This window comes from Microtus ochrogaster, chromosome 15 (genome assembly GCF_000317375.1).
Source record: "Microtus ochrogaster isolate Prairie Vole_2 chromosome 15, MicOch1.0, whole genome shotgun sequence".
NCBI classification, from domain to species: Eukaryota; Metazoa; Chordata; class Mammalia; order Rodentia; family Cricetidae; genus Microtus; species Microtus ochrogaster.
In genome coordinates, this window is record NC_022017.1 from 1,802,764 (window position 1) to 1,819,357 (window position 16,594).

Consider the following 16,594-nt stretch of genomic DNA (forward strand, 5'->3'; position numbering starts at 1 on the left):
AATTTGGTTACTTAGCCGCTACACCTTTAATTCTCGCAGTTGGAAGTCAGAGACAGGTGAATCTTTGAGTGTGAGCCCAGCCTTGTATACAGAAAAAGCTCCAGGACAACCAGAGTTACACAGAGGAATCCTGTCTCTTTCCTGGAAAAAAAAAAAAAAAAAAAAACACAACAAGCAAAACAAAAACAGAAGCCTTCCAACAGACAAGATAAAATTAAAAATGAAATCCCTATGGAGATAGTTATCAGCATAGTAATGTCTGAACTATAGAGAGTTGAACCACTCAGCATAGGACACTGCTATCACCCTGACCCAGGGTACGTTGAACACAAATGTGTAAGGTCACCCTAACACTGAAAGGTAATGTAGTACGCAAGAACAGCCATGTCTTTCTGCTGTTGTTCAATATCACTCTAGGCTGGGAAAGGCCATCAGAAAAAAAATAAATCTACATGGAAACCTTCACAGTAAAGAAAACTCACAATATGTGCATGGGTTGACAAGAGAATCAAACGGCCTTCTCACCATATGGGATACATTGCTCTTCCGTTTTTGTTCTCCAATGCAAGAGAATAAACCCAGGAGCCAGCAAATATTGTACCACTGCTGTCAATCTGCAGCCCCAGCAAATCATTTTCCTCTTTTGTGGAAAATACTTGTAGCTCATCTTGATTTAAAAAAAAAAAAAAAGCTGGGCAGTGGAGGCGCACACCTTTAATCCCAGCAACTTGGGAGGCAAGAGACAGGTGGATCTGTGTAAGTTCGAGGACAGTTTGGTCTACAGAGTGAGTTCCGGGACAGGATCCAAAACCTGTCTCAAAAAAAAAAAAAAACAAAAAAACAAAAAAACAAAGCAAAACAACAACAACAAAAATTTGGATTTACCCATCGTAAACCACACCATTCCAGGTCCTGGGATCAAGCTCCAGTATCAGAAAAAAGAGAATTTACACACCAGGAGCTAAGTGTGTAAAAACACAGCACAATTATTAGTTCTGGGTAACCACGCATGTCATAAGTATATTCTCTTGGGGCTTCTTTCCTAGATCCTACTGAACAGTCCGTAAAGTCCATTCAAATCTAACCGTATCTTTCACTCATGATAGTGATGTTAGTGAGAGAAGGGCAGGCAGGAAATAGAATAACTATTTAACATGCTCAGAGATAATTGCTTCCTAACATCCCAGAAGATATTTAATAATCCCCTAATGGAATATAGACAGTAGCTACCTTTGACATTGACCACTGTCTATTATTATGAATAAAGATGTAAATCCTATGTGTGCCTTTGAAATAACCACTCACCAGAGGAAGAGCTGGGCAAAAGACACCCTTGTTACCAACTGGTGTTAGCAATCATGAAGACTCTTTAGTATTGAAGCTACTGAAGGCCCTTCTACTTGGGAATATTGGCAAAGGGTTACAAAATTCATGTGGGATGCAAAAAGGCCCAAGTAGGCTCCACAGCCATCGAAGCTTATAAGGCACAGATCACAAGTCCCCACCCCTTCACCCGTTACATCACACAGTGAGCTACGGTTCTTACTGTGGCAACTTTATTGTAACTAGAGACACAGATTTGGCCAAGGCCAGCTGACAGCTTAACCATCAAATAATTTAAAAGTTTTTTAAAAAAAAAAAAAAAAGGAAAGGATTAACGGAGAAGCTTTTATTCATCAACACAGAGCCTAACACATCATTTCTATATTGCAAGGCAGAATAAAGCTACAAAAATGTAACAGAATGAGGGAGAGTTAAGAACTGGCTCTAGATAATGATTTCAATCAACAAGTCAGACTCTCAAACAGGCACTGAGCTGTAAGACCTAAACCTAAACAAGAATTACCCATCCCCACCCCCACCCAGATATCCCCAAAAGTAGTAAAAAGAAAACGGTCACAAGCTCACAATAGTTTGGTTCTCACCAATGTTAACAAAGAAAAACAAGATGAACCAACACTCGAGGAGGTGCCAAGATATGCACTCAGTAGGGAGAGAATCTCTGTTTCTCGCCTTTCAGTTTGTTAGTTACACATGGCACAGTAGAGGTGGTGGTGGTGGTAGCTGAAGCCCCGGTACCCTTAGCAGCAGACACAACATTTAGAGCCAGGAGAGGGATGGGTTTCATGCCAAGCAGACTGGAGACACAAGGGGCGGTCGGAAGAGGGTTGGGGAGGCTGGAGGGTGCGTCGGAAGTCCCCGCTGTGGCGAGCGAGGGGGTGGTGGTGGAGGAGGAAGAAGAAGAAGAAGGGGTGGAGGGTTGAGAGAGGTTGATGCTGAGGTGATCAGGGATCGTGACGGAGGCTGTCTGGGAGGAGGGTTTAGCGTTTTCTAAACTGTAACAGAGGAAAAAAGGAACAAAAAAAAGGGTGGGTGGAAGGGAAGACCACAACAGGGAAAAAGTACAGGACAAAATCCGCTTCAGTTCTATTAGTAAGTGCCTTTGGCTGCCAATTAGGAAGGTATACTACCAATTTTTACCAAACTCTTTTAGCTTGTGCCCACCCTCTAAATATTTGTATCATCACCTTCCCTCCTACACACAAGCTATGTAAACTGCTCTGGTAAAGACAGATCTGACAAGACTGAGAAGGAGTCACAGAGCATACACCTCCCAACCCACAACAGAGGAAAGTAGTCAGGCCTAGTGGCACAGCTACTATGGAAGCTGAGACAAACATCAGAAGCCCACAGCCTGCCTGGGCTACACAGAGAGTTTAAGAGGCAACTTTAAGACCCTCTTTCCAAAGAAAATCAGACAAAGATGTCCGGGAATTACCTAACACACACTAAGAGCTCTAAGTTAAGTCCCCAAAAGGGTTTAAAGAAGACTATTATTTGAATGAGATAACCTTGTAAACCAAACAAAAATCAGTTCATACAACCGAATTTTCAGTTTTGCACTTAAGTGAAGGATCAACAACTCAACAATTACTTAAGAACACCACATTGTACACTGCTGCTGTTCGAAGACTTTCAGACAGGGTCTTCCTGCGTAGCCCAGGCTGACTGCCAACTAGAACCTCTTGCCTCAGATTCCTCAGTGCTAGGATTACTGGTGTGAACCATCATGCATACCTAAAATTTTTTTTCTGTAGTTAATATTAAAGCCTATTTACATCTGCACAGCAAATGAACCAAAATATTAAAATGGAAGGAGGCAAAAAGGTCAAAGTAGATCACTAACTTCAAAGAATGTAGCATTAAAAAAAAAAAGCTAAAAGAACAAGTGTAGATGAGGTCCAGGGAAGCTTCCTGGTGGGAAGTTCTCATTTTAACTGACCATTCCTATATTTTAAAGTTGAAAAAACTGAAGTACTATCACCCTTTGTGGTTTTTTGTTCTGTTCTTGTTTTTGTTTTGTTTTGAGACAGGGTTTCTCTGTAGCTTTGGGAGCCTATCCTGTAACTTGCTCTTGTGGAACAGGCTGGCCTTGAACTCAGAGATCCACCTACCTCTCCCTCCCGAGTGCTGGGATTAAAGTTTGGGATAAACTCCACCATACCTGGAGTTTATTTATTTATTTATTTTTTTATTTATAGGGTCTCTGTGTAGCCTTGTCTGTCCTGAGTGCTGGGATTAAAGTTTGCGCCACCACCAGCTAACCTTTGTGCTTAAAGACAAAAATAATGCATCTTCTAGTCCTACAAAGTCCTCCAGCTAAGCAGGGTCACAAGTATTTGGTGAGATAACACAAACTCCTACAAGGTCACTTCCACAGGAAACTTTCTCCTAATTCCATTCTGTTTAGCTTGTTGAGGGCCGTTTAGTCATTAATTATCACAGTAATGAGCCACATAAAGACACAGAACCCAATGAAAAAAAGCTCGGAGCACAGCAGAAATGCTATGAAGCCAATAATGAAAACAAATAAAAACAGTTTGCTTGTTTTCATTCAGACAGAGCCAAGAAGAAAAGCTTTAAAAGGAAAAAAAAAAAAGGCAGCAACGTGTACATCCTAGAACTGGTGATAAGGCTTTAAAAAGTTCTGACCCACTTTAACCCCAGCACTCAGGAGGAGACAGTGAGTTCAAGGCCAGCCTGGTCTAAAGAAGTTCCAGGACTTCCAGGGCTACCGGCTGGAAAAAAAAGAAAAACAAACAAAAAAAAACTTCTGATCCAAATCCATAGTTTGGATAGTTTCACTCACCAGTTTAATTTAAACAATTCTGTAGTTACTTCAAGTAATGAAGTTTGCTTCCTTACAATGTAGCCACTAACTTATTAAAAACACACCAGTCAGAAAGGAAGGTTAAATTTAAAGCTATAATTTGATCTCCAAGTAAGCAAGCTTACCCAAAGTAGAAGCTAACAATTTCTAGATCCCAAAAGCATTATTTTTGCCATAAAAAACTTTCCTCCAGTGTGAACTAGAAACCAAAGTCTTTACTAACAAGAGTCTGTATAAGATTCCTGCTAATTTACTCAACATAAAAACTTGATGTGTAGTAAAACAAAGTACATCTAGACACAATTCTTTCTGTATGAAGAACTGCAGCAGCAAGGGGAATGGACAAGTCTTCAACTAGGAGTAAAACACTCTGGATGAGCACATGTGTAACATGACTGTGACTCCCTTTGGACACGGACTGTTACTAACAATGTGAGTGAGCAGAGCGAAGGAAAGAAAACACCTGGTAGGATGGATGCTTATTTGACTATATACAATTGTCCTACAACTAAAAGTGTAGGAACAGTACCTACAAATAGGGAAGTAAGACCTTAAAAGTCACTTACAGATGCATGAGAATAACTAGGAAAGAAAAATATCCCTGTAGTATAAAAGGCTGTGCTTTTTTTTAACCCCCCCCAAAAAAAAATTTGAACACACTTCCCATTTGAGAAATATGTTTGCAAAGTAAATGGTAACAGGTACCTACAAGAAACTATTTAGATATATCATTATCCCTAAAATTCAAGTTACTTTGGACTCCAAAACCATAAAAGAAATAACCTGTCTGTATGATGTGTCAAACAAGTAAGACATACTGCCACCCTTCCCACTGTTCCAAAACAAACAATCTATAAAACCCCAATCTGGCTATTTTTCTCTGCTAAAGACAGAAGCAGAGCTCTAGGAAAAGAAACAGGGAGGGAACTTTTGCAATCTCTACACCCTCAAGTAAACCCACATATGGTAATACCCTCCCTCACTACTGTGGCATTACTAAAGCGAAGGAGAGGTCAAACTTACCTGACATTGATTAGATACTGAGCCAGGCTGATGCTGGCAGCAGACCCAGTGATGGTGACCTGCCTATCAGTAGATCCTTCCACTGGGTTTGCAATTTTGATCTGCGCCCCAGACATCTGACGTATCTCATTGATTTTGGCGCCCTGACGCCCAATTATGCAGCCAATCAACTTGAGAAACAAACAACAACAAAAAAAAGCACACCAAATTAAGAGCCGAACAGCTACACACAAGACCACATACCAATCAATTTCTACACCCTGTGCTTAAATTTGCACTCTCCGACCTTCAAGTGTATTGCTAGCAAAACCTTCAAAATTAAGGTCTCATTTAATTTCTGAACCATTCATGTGATTAACTATAAATCAACGTCAACTTCAGGCTAATTTCTCAGTCCAACCATTAGTTTTTGCGTATATCCCCATAGTATTGCCTCCACTCCAAAGACAAAATAAACAGAACCATACTGATAATGAACCTAGCATGCTATCTAGTGTTGGGCCATCAAAATTCGTGAATTCATCCTGACATCATCCCTCCTCCCAGAGCACAAAGTTAAATTCGGATGCACTTTTGGTCTCACCACCTTCCAGATGTTTTAAGTAAAAGGCAAATAAGAATTTCTACAGGAGAGAAAGAAGTTCTGTGTTTGAAAACTATAACACAGTTAATTCTATCAATTCTCTCTAGCAATATTTTCCTCAGGATTCTAACATACTTTATACTTACATCATTTGGAATGGTGAGTTCATGAGAAGTAGTTTGAGCAGATGCATCCAAACCTGCTAAAAGACAGAAAAGAGCAACAAAGTTTAATGCGCAGCATGCAGAATGAGTGATCTGCATATTAAACTAACAGAAGGAAATAAGCTGGAAACCAGCATTGGCTGTTGGGGTTCAACACTAACTCTGAAACCCCCAAGGAGGAAAGATGGGAGAGGGGTATCAAAATAATGCTGCAAAGATTCTCCTGTACAATCAGAAGAGCTGATTTCATGCCATTTCCTGCAAAGCCCAGACTACAGGTGTAGGGAGATAACATGGGGCAGAGTGTGGTATTCTTAAACAGGAGCAAAATCTGAACACCAGAGCTCCTATACATCTACGTCTTTTCTGATTAAGATTGTTGTTGTGTCCTGGTTTTATTTCGCCCAATGCTCACTAGAATCCGTGCCAATTTCATTCCTGTTACCGGGTATCATAGACTCTTGGCACATACACTGAATTGCTTCAATTATACCTGTATCAGAGTAACAACCTCCATCTCTATCCTCCCAAGCTAGACTTAAAGATCACACAGATTAAATGCCAATAAGTTTGAGGGGAGTTTATTTCTCCAGTCTTTTGGTCTAATTCTTCTGGCTTTTGTTTGGTTTTCCAAAGAAAAAAAGAAAAGAAAAAAGAATCCCATCATAAACCCCCTACCCATCCCTAAGAACACCAGGACTGGCCTTTGGCTGGCGAACCCTTGCAGCTCTAGCCCTGCTCTCAACTACATTTTAGAGGGTGGTTGGCCAGATCCATCAAGGGACCCTCGGGGCACCAAGCCCACCTCTGCTCTCTCAGCTCCTCTCTACCATATGCATGTAGCTGGTATGGTTTATGGGCAGTGAAACAAGACTCCCACCAGTTTATTAATATAACAGTAGAATACTACAGATTTTTTTTTTAATCATTACCCCAATAGCCTTTCACCTCTGGAGAGCTGGATTCAATGCCTGTTAAGATACAAGTGAAAATGAGTTTGGTGGTCTCATTCTAACCCTATCGGACAAGTTATCCCTTATACAAAAAAAAAAAAAAAAAAAAAGAAAGCCCCAAAACAAAAGAAAAACAAAACCAAAAATACACTATATACTTTGGAACAAATGGATTGTCTCTACCCAAGTCTTGTGAACACCTGGTGGAGAGAAAGGGGATGCTAATCAGATCAAGGGGCCACTATGAGGTAGGTACTAGAAGTATCAGTCTAACCCTTTCCTGACAAGCATCCCCAGACCTCACCCCAAATGTTCAGGGCTTTTTATTCTTTTATAATTAACTCACCCCAAATGAAAACCATGTTAACAAACACATTACCTCCTTTAGCCATAGTAGATCAACTTTATACCAGCAGGTGCTAGATGATAATGAAGTTAGTTTTAAACAGTTGTCAAGCTGAGACCTTGGGACTGGCCTCTGTCTTGTACTACACCTTACAAAAATAAACACTAAGGTATCCATACCACTGAATCCGGTGTTGCCATGGGTCATGGGAAAATGAGACTGTTGCATTGCCAATTGGTGCAGCTTGGTCAACTGCAGAAAGGAAAACAGGAGAGACCAGCATTAGAAGGGTAACCTAGTCAGCACTCAAGCACATCCAGATGGGAAAATGAACACAGCTCCTGCCTCCCAAAGTTGATGCTACTATTCCAATGGTAACAGGATAAGAATGGGGCTTACAGTACAATCCAGAGGACAGGCAGAATACAGGACAGTAGGGTTAGAAATAGAAAGGATGTCAGTACACAAGAATGAACGCATTGGGGTGTGTGAAGTGAAAAGGAAGCAGTAACTCTGGCCCACAACCATCCCCTATGGACTGTTTAATGAAGGTGTAGGCAGCCATTGGCAATGGCTGCCCCAGGGACAAGCACAGACAGGCTAGGTAAACAACTGTGCAGTGGGGCTAGGGAAAACACACCATGCAGGGTTCCACCAGTATTGGGAAAAGGGAAGGAGATGAGGGGGGCAGGGAGACTGCAGGGAGGAGAGAAGCTTAACAAGAAACCAAACTGGGCTTCACCCTCAACAAATCCTTTCCCAACTATCTTAGTGGTAACACACAGAAACCTGTCCAAGCTGGTGACAGAACACCCTTTTCCACCCTACTCCACACTCTACTGAAGCTGAAACTAACCAAGACTCAACTTCCCAGACCTAGTACTTGGCACCTGTGAGGGTTTTTAATGATGAAAGAAGTGTGCAAAAAAAAAAAAAAAAAAAAAAAAAAAAAGTCCTTGAATAAAAATCTAAATACCAGTACTTTTAGTAAGAGGTTCTTCTCAGTAAAGTTTGAGTTGAATTACAACAATTAGTTTTCTAGTTTCCCTCAATGCCTGTTCTAATTTATAATCTCAGAATGAGAAGTGCCTAAAGGCAAACCCGACCTCCCATTCCCCAATGGGAAGCACACTTTAATGACAGTTTGAATTGTGCCAAGATATTAATAGTGCACCATAGAACATTTCTCTTAGAATAATCTGAAACACAGCTTAATAATCTGATAATGTCTAGGGGTTACAGTCAAAGGCAAACAAGCTGATAATATGTGATTCACTTTCTAAGCTGTAACAACACCATTGGTTCAAGACCCAACTTACTCCTGTCTACTAGGGAGAAAGGAATCAAACAATTTTGGATAGAGAGGGAGTTTTTCAAACAAGAAGTGAAATCAAAACTTACATCTGGCTGTGGAATGGCATACTGTCCTTGAATGGTATAGGCCTAAAAAAAGGAGGAAAACAATTCCTATTAAAAACCAATCACGGACAGCCACCCGGTGGGGGTGGGGGAAGAGCAAATTTTCAACTAGCCAGGAAGCCAGAGTTGAACTAGACAAAGGGAGGCATATTGAGACAGTAAAGGGAATCTCACAAATAGTCAGACCTGAGCTGGCCTTCTATGAACCCTAAATACAGCAACTTTATTCCACAGATCCTCTTAAAAGGGTCTACAAGTTCTCTTCGATTAAGGTAAAATACACACGTCAGCTTTTAACCTAAAATGTGGAAAATAAAAGCAATGGCTCAACTGACCAATCCCCCTACCCCATATATTCAATTCAAGATAGTAATCACACTAATATGAATGATTTATATCTACACAAACCTGCACCATATATATTCAACATTGCCTAAGACCCTAAATTGACAAGAAGCTAGCTAGGTCTCTAATGCCAGGGACCTGACACAGAAGCACTGGGGAGGGGGAGGATCAATTTGCTAAGTCCTGTCTTTCCTGCCCCCCTCCCCTATCCCTGCATAAAGGCACTTGCAGCTCCCACTATGCCCTCCTCCCCACACCATATCTTCCCAAAAAGGGAGCTGGGTCTTTAGGAAAATTGGGTTGGGGGGGTGACAAGGAAAGGAAAAAAGAAGGAATGGAAGGGAGTGGCTGGTTACTTAATAGAATGTGAACTTTCTCACATCAGTTACAGTGGCGAGGACCCCCAAAAGTACATCCAGGTGGGGATGGGAAGGTGAAAATGGGATGGGAGGAGTGGGAGAGGGAAAGAGGGATTGAACAACAGCAACCAAAAAAAAAAAAAAAAAAAGAAAAAAATTAAAAAGGAAAAAAAAAGGTTGGCGTTACCATCTGGTGGGCTACGCGGCCTGTGTGAAATGAGGTGGGGAGGTCAGTCCAGGTCCCCGTGGACAGATGGTGTCCACAGCACAAAAATCACCAGCGCCACTGGCCCCCCGTGTGTTGGCAGTCTCGGCTGAGGCGGAAGGATTGAGTGAGCCTTGGAGACTGAACATCCCCTCTCACCTCTAGAGGTGGTCCCTCCAGGTCAGGGTTGAGGCACATGGACGGGGTGGTGTGGGGAAAGCTCGCACTGTCGCTGCCTGTGCTGTACCTGTCCTGTGGATAAATAGAGGATTTCAGTCTCCAGGGCTGTCAATCCGGCACCTTGTCACCAGCATGAAATTCACACACAAAAAAAAAAAGTTGTTTATTTTTTTCTTTTTTCCTTAAAAAGGAGCTCACGACACAGATTTAAAATGAGCTGTAATGAGTGAATAAAAAAAAGTTACCTAGCGGCAGATGATACTGCACAATTGGGTTATATTCAGTAAGAGTGGGGGGTGAGGTAACAGAGCTGATGCTGGTCTTGGTCACTGTAGGATTGAGTTAAACCCCTACAGAACCCACTTTGCCACAAAAGACAGAGGTCCATATGTGGACATTGTATGAACTGGTCCATTTATAAAAAGGCCCATGGGAATGACCCATAACAGGGCAAGTCATGGAAAAAGCTGCAAGCTTTAAGAGGGCAGTTAACCGAGTAAAGGGAGGTAGGTATGGAGAGGAAGAAAAAAGGTACAAAGGGAAAGGAGTGATGGGGAGGAAGAGAAGGATGGATTGGTGACCCAGCATTGGATAACCTAGAGTTCCATGGTTAACTCCTGGGGCTAACCCTCCTGGCTACTGCTTATCCTCCCAACTACTTGTATTGACAAACCTGCTGAAACAAAGCTAATGCTTAAACAAAGTCCTAACACATCTCACAATAACACTGAAATATAACTACTTATGAAAACTTTCAGCGATATAAACTTGTTCACTTTTATTACTCAGTAAAATGTGAGACGATCTCCAAGTTGATACTTTCCTCTCTCAAATGCCTTTCAGACTAAATACAAATATAATTAGCTAAATACAGATGTTTTTTAAATAGGACAGTCCAAAGTGGGAAGGGCACTTTAAGCAACATACCTTCAGCTACCAAAATAACTGCGACTATTTCAACCTAAATCACAGAATTCTAAAAACCTACTTCAGAGTTAACACTAACAATCAGAATACACTAGCACCATGACATTTATCAATACTCTTCTCACACAACCCTAACTTTAAAATAAACCATGTGTCAAAAGATAAATAAATGGTTTAGATTGGTGAGGAATAGAGGCGCCAAGCCCAGCATGCTCTCCCCATCCTATCCTTGAATGCTCCTCTTACTCCAGCTGATTTAAATTATACCATGGGGTTTCAAACCAGTGGTTATGAGTTTAAGAGTCTGGGGGTGAAAGGGTAGAGTAGGGGAGGGGAGGTGAAGGGAAGGGAAAGTTTGTAGGACACTCAAGCTCAAGAGCCTACCACCCCATGCCCCCATGCCATTTGAGACTACCACCCTTCTTTGCTATCATTACTCATCTCTAACATCCCACGCACACAAAAAGCATGAATGGGATGGTGATATAGGGAAAGTAATGACACTGAAAGAAATTTAACTTTAACCCAAACCACCACCAAAATCAATTACTCTTCTGAGTGTCTACAAAACTTCCACTATAAATAAGGTCTTGGCATTCAAAATTTTCTATAGCACCCAAAAAAAAAAAAAAAAAAAAAAAGGCAAATCGAACTATGGCCAAATGTTTTCAGCAAGCATGCAAAGTAGCTTGGTGTGCTGCTGGCAAAGCAGGTATCTAACACTCTCTGTTCATTCTGCCCACCAATAAGAGTTCTCTTACCTGACCACCTGCAAAGATGACTGGAGAACTCGAGGGCTTGGGCCGGTACGGGATGGTCACGCCCTTCGGGGGGGACTGGGAGAGAGTCAGAGGGGAAAAAAACAAAAAGAGATAAGGTTTCAAAGCTGCTTCAGCTGTGTGGCGATAGCACACACAGGTCAGTTAAATAAAAATGACTTCCATCCCCTCAATTACCAAGCTGTACATGATTAGATATTGTAATCTCAAATATCTGATATTTATTATTTGTCTCTAAAGCAACAAGAAACTTCATGGCTCACTAATTTTCACCAAATATGTCCTGAAATAGTTTTAGTCATTATTTCTACACTTGGTTGTTTTCTGGATTTTTTTTTTCGAGACAGGGTTTCTCTGTAGCTTTGGAGCCTGTCCTGAAACTAGCTGTTGAAGACTAGGCTGGCCTCGAACTCACAAGGATCTGCCTGCCTCTGCCTCCCAAGTGTTGGGATTAAAGGCATGCACCATAACCGCCAGGCTGATTTCCATACTTGTAAATAAATTTAATTCATACACACACAAAAATGTATATACTTCAACTGATAATTTTTAGGATCTCATATTTTTGTATAAGTAATAAAATCTAAGTTGGATATGAAATTTCCAAATGTTACATATATGGTTCAAAAAGACACAAGCAACATCTTTTTCCTTTCAGATTCAACTTCATGTAACTCAAAAAAGATTTAATTTCCTTTAATTTCTATTTTTTTTTGCAACAGAATAACAGGACTTCATAATTCACTCAGAAACTGTACCATTTGATATTTTTTTCTAACTATTGACTATATCCTGTTTCAAAATAAAAGAACTATATCAATGTCAAGCGATTCAAAAGGTCAGTTTCAGAAATCCAAAATCCTTGTAGTCTCTTACCCTACCCACAATAGTGAAATTATTCTGAGCCACAAGACTACTTAGCAGATCCTATTTTTGCTCAAAAACTAAGATAAGTCAAAACTGGCAAAAGGAAAATATAAACAAGAGAACTTCTTTCCCCACCCCCACTGATAGCCTACCAGCTCCACCTAATTCTAGTCTTACTAAATATAGATCAGTTCCTCTGTCCCCAGAATCACCCCCACCTCCAGCATGAGCCTGAGGGCTTACCTCCAACATGACCACGCAGATCTGTTTGACACACTCAATGATGGATTGCGGAATGCCAGCAATAGTGATTGCCCGCTCAGTTGAGTTGGGGAGCATATCCCCTGCCACCTGGACCTGAGCCCCTGTACTCTTTAAGGTAAAAGGAAATTAGAAATCAGAGAAAAACTATGTTTTCCAATTCAATTCACCCAATGGCAACTTTAGAATGTGATATTCAATAGACACTCATTACCCCCTTATTACCCCCCTTTCTCTTTTCCCATTCTTCCTTTATCTGACACAACTGCTTACAAAAAGTTAAAAATAAATAAATAAACTCTGATGCTAGCAGAGCACACACAAGAAAAGTAACTGCACTGGATCCCAAAGACGGGTGGACCTCTTTCTTAATGTTCAGTGTCCTTTGTCTTAAGATTTGGTGCAATAAGTCTTCAGTAATGACAGTTTTCAACATGTCGTTTGCATAAATAAAATTTACATCAGATAATTCTACAAACCATATATATATATATACACACACACACACACACACACATTATGATTCATAAGAGCAGCCAAATAAGTTATAAAATAGCAACAAAAACTTTTATGGTTGGGGGTAAGTGCAACATGAGCGACCTGTCTTAATGAGTCACAGCATAAGCTGAGAACCACTGATTTAAACAAGTTTTCTTAAAATGGAAAATTTAATTGACCTAACTTTTTTAACCTACATTAGAAAAAAAATAAATTAACTCTGAAAGAATAAAACTGCATAATGGTCTACATTTAAGCTGCACAAGGAAGTCTCTTCTAAACACTTTCTCTTACCCAGCAGTGACAGCTCTGTGTGCCGAACAAACCCCTCACAGTCATCACCTACCTTTCATACTCTTATTTGAGCAAATATTCCATCAATCCTATTCTATGTCAGATACCATTCCAAGTATTTAAAATTTATCATCAAAACAAAATCTCAAACTAGTTATTTGCACCTATAATTTCTGAAGCTGAAACAGATGGACCATCTGACACGTTTATGGCCAACTTTGGATATAGTAAGACACTATCACCAAAACCACTTCCCCTGACCCACAAAAACACATGGTCCCTGTGCAAAAAACTAACCATCCTGTACAAAGACTTCAAAAAATTCCAACTAGTTTCCCTTCAAAACCATTTAGTAACATTTCATTTAGACATAAAAAATATTAATGAAGAATTGATAAAGAAGCCAGGTGGAGACTGGCTTAGAGGTTGAAGAGCACTGGCTGCGCTTCCAAAGGAATCAGGTTCAAGTACCAGCACCACCACATGGCCACTCACAACTGTATGTAACTCCATTTTAGGGGCTCTGGCTCCCTCACAGACATAACTGTAGGGAAAATACTAATATTATCAATGCACATAAAATAAAAAATAAGAGATTAAAAAAAAGCCAGAAAGCGATGGTATCCACCTCTAATCCCAGTACTTAAGAAGTAGAGTTAAGATATACCTCTGTGAGTTCAAGACCAGCCTGGTCTACAGAGTGAGTTCCAGGACAGCTAGAACTATATAGTGAGACCTAGCCTTAAAAACTGTTTTTAAGGACTTGGAAAAATGACCGAATGGTTAAGAGCATCTGTTGCTCTTGCTGAGAACCTGGGTTTAGTTCCCATCACCTGCATGTCCCTCACAACCATCTGGGACTCCATTTCATGAGATCCAACTCTTCTGCATTCTGCTGACAAGTGGTGACTATGTGGTGTGCATACATACATAAATAAAGGTTTTTTTTATATTTATTTATTATGTATACAATATTGCATCTTGTGTGTATGCCTGAAGGCCAGAAGAGGGCACCAGACCCATTACAGATAGTTGTGAGCCACCATATGGTTGCTGGGAATTGAACTCAGGACCTTTGGAAGAACAGGCAATGCTCTTAACCTCTGAGCCATCTCTCCAGCCCCATAAATAAAGTTTTAAAATTATTTTAGGACTAGAGAGACGGCTCTGTTGTTTACAACTTCCTAATAATAATTCCTACAGATAATCTGAATTCAGTTCCTAGCACCGACGTAATTCTGCTCACAACCATCTGAAACTCCAGGCCAGGGGAATCCAGAACCTTCTTCTGGATTCCAGGGCACCTGCACTTTCATGCAAATATTCACACAGGGTACATCTTCAACCCAGGCTGGGTGGCTCTTGACTTTAATCCCAATACTCAGGAAGCAGAAGCAGGAGGGTCTAAATTTGAGATCAGCCTTGTTCTACAGAGTTCCAGGAACCTTGCCTTGAAAAAGAATCAAAATATAAAATCTACCAGAAAAAAAAAAATTTAGTGGTTCAGTAGGTAAAGACAACTTGTACTGGAGCCCAGCGAATACACATGGTGGAATGAAAAAAACTGACTGTCATGCCACATGTCCTCTGACCAATATGCACACATAGGTGCCTATCACTAAACACAAATAATGGGGGGGGCAAAAGAAAATGGCCCAGTATATAAAATGCTTGTAAGCACAAAACCAAAAATACATAAAAGATAAACAGGAGAATCCCTGATGACTTAATTGAACAGCCAGGCCAGAAATATCTGTCTTGTGGGGTAAAAAGGGAAGGGGGAGAGGAAGCATGACATGGGACATGGTAACACCCACTTTTAATCCCAGCACTGGGAAGACAGAGGCAGATGGATCTCCTTGAAATCAAGGTCAGCCTGGTCTACAGGGCAAGTTCCAATACAGCCAAGGCTACAGAGAAACCCTGTCTCAAAAAAACTGACCCCCCCCCCCGACCCAAGATAAAATAAATGGTAACTATATGCAAAAAGTTATTCTCTCATATTCTGACTCATTACTGAACTAGGCAAGGCTATATCTAGTCCTAGGTACTTGGGAAGGCTGAGGGAAAAATACTAGTAAATTTAGAAGTCCCAGGCTAGTAACATAGCAACGATCTCACCTTTAAAAAATAAAAGGGGCTAGGGAATAGTGCACTGAGATGTAGCTCAATGGGGGAGTATCCACCTTGCATTTGTGAGCTACCATGTCATTGCTGGGTATTGAACTCAGGACCTCTGCAGAGCAGTTAGTGCTCTTAACCTCTGAGCCATCTCTCCATCTCCACTTTGCATTTGTGTGGCCCTGGGTACCTACCTTGGATAGCACAAAAACTGAAATATATGAATTGTGTTTTTATTAATTAATTTATTATGTATACAGTGTTCTGCCTGCATGTATGTATGCAGGCCAGAAGAGGGCCTCAGATCTCATTATAGATGGTTGTGAGCCACCATGTGGTTGCTAGGAATTGACCTCAGGACCCAAGGAAGAGCTGCCAGTGCTCTTAACCACTGCACCATCTCTCCAGCTCCTGAATTGTGTTTTCAAGAAAATTATAACACTTTAATTCCAGTATCATCACACTACAGTCTTCAAGGACTGCTAATCATGATTATCAGGTTAAACATAGGGCCAGACACGTTAAGCAACTACTGTACTACCAGAACCAAATTTCAACACCTCTTTTAATCCTACGTTTTTTTAAAAACTGAGATCTCACCTGGCTGGCCTGGAACTCATTATGGAGATAGACGATGCTGACTTCAACCTGACCCTTCTGCCTCTTACTCCCAAGTGCTGGCATACACCAGCATACTTGGCTCCATCTTGTATTTTTTTAGATAGGGTCTCCTAAATGTCAATGAGCTGGCCTTGAACTTTACATCAAAGGCAAGACCTGAACTTGGAGTCTCCTATGCAGCTGAGATTACAAACCTGAACCATCACGAAGGCCATCTTAAATCTTCACATCACACGCTAAACTTTTCTAGCCATAACACAATCTAGTATGGGTACAAGGATGCACCATTCAGGAGTCAAAGGCTCTCCCAGAGTTCTCTGTCTAAATTAAAAAAAAAAAAAAAAAATGAAGCTAACAGACATTTGGGGGAGGGGGGAACCAACCTCTCTTATTTCCTTGATCTTGCAACCACCTTTTCCAATGAGAGAGCCACACTGACTAGCAGGGACCACGAGCCGTAAGGTAACTGGGGGTCTGC

General features: G+C 40.9%; 1 protein-coding gene and 1 non-coding gene across 2 annotated transcripts in view; one reads left to right on the forward strand and one right to left on the reverse strand.

Moving 5' to 3' along the window:
* The window catches only part of Pcbp2 (poly(rC) binding protein 2), a 28,129-nt gene that overhangs the window by 3,324 nt on the left and 8,211 nt on the right, over positions 1 to 16,594 (reverse strand). The window contains exons 7-15 of the mRNA XM_026782655.1: positions 16,500 to 16,590; positions 12,565 to 12,693; positions 11,437 to 11,511; positions 9,728 to 9,820; positions 8,642 to 8,683; positions 7,420 to 7,492; positions 6,874 to 6,912; positions 5,924 to 5,979; positions 5,195 to 5,364 (exon numbers count right to left, since the gene is read on the reverse strand). Coding sequence (XP_026638456.1) covers positions 5,195 to 5,364; positions 5,924 to 5,979; positions 6,874 to 6,912; positions 7,420 to 7,492; positions 8,642 to 8,683; positions 9,728 to 9,820; positions 11,437 to 11,511; positions 12,565 to 12,693; positions 16,500 to 16,590 — 768 coding nt within the window. The remainder of the gene's footprint in view (positions 1 to 5,194; positions 5,365 to 5,923; positions 5,980 to 6,873; positions 6,913 to 7,419; positions 7,493 to 8,641; positions 8,684 to 9,727; positions 9,821 to 11,436; positions 11,512 to 12,564; positions 12,694 to 16,499; positions 16,591 to 16,594) is intronic.
* On the forward strand, positions 12,866 to 12,993 carry LOC113456794. Its single transcript, XR_003377531.1, has one exon. It is a non-coding gene; the product is annotated as a small nucleolar RNA SNORA81 (small nucleolar RNA).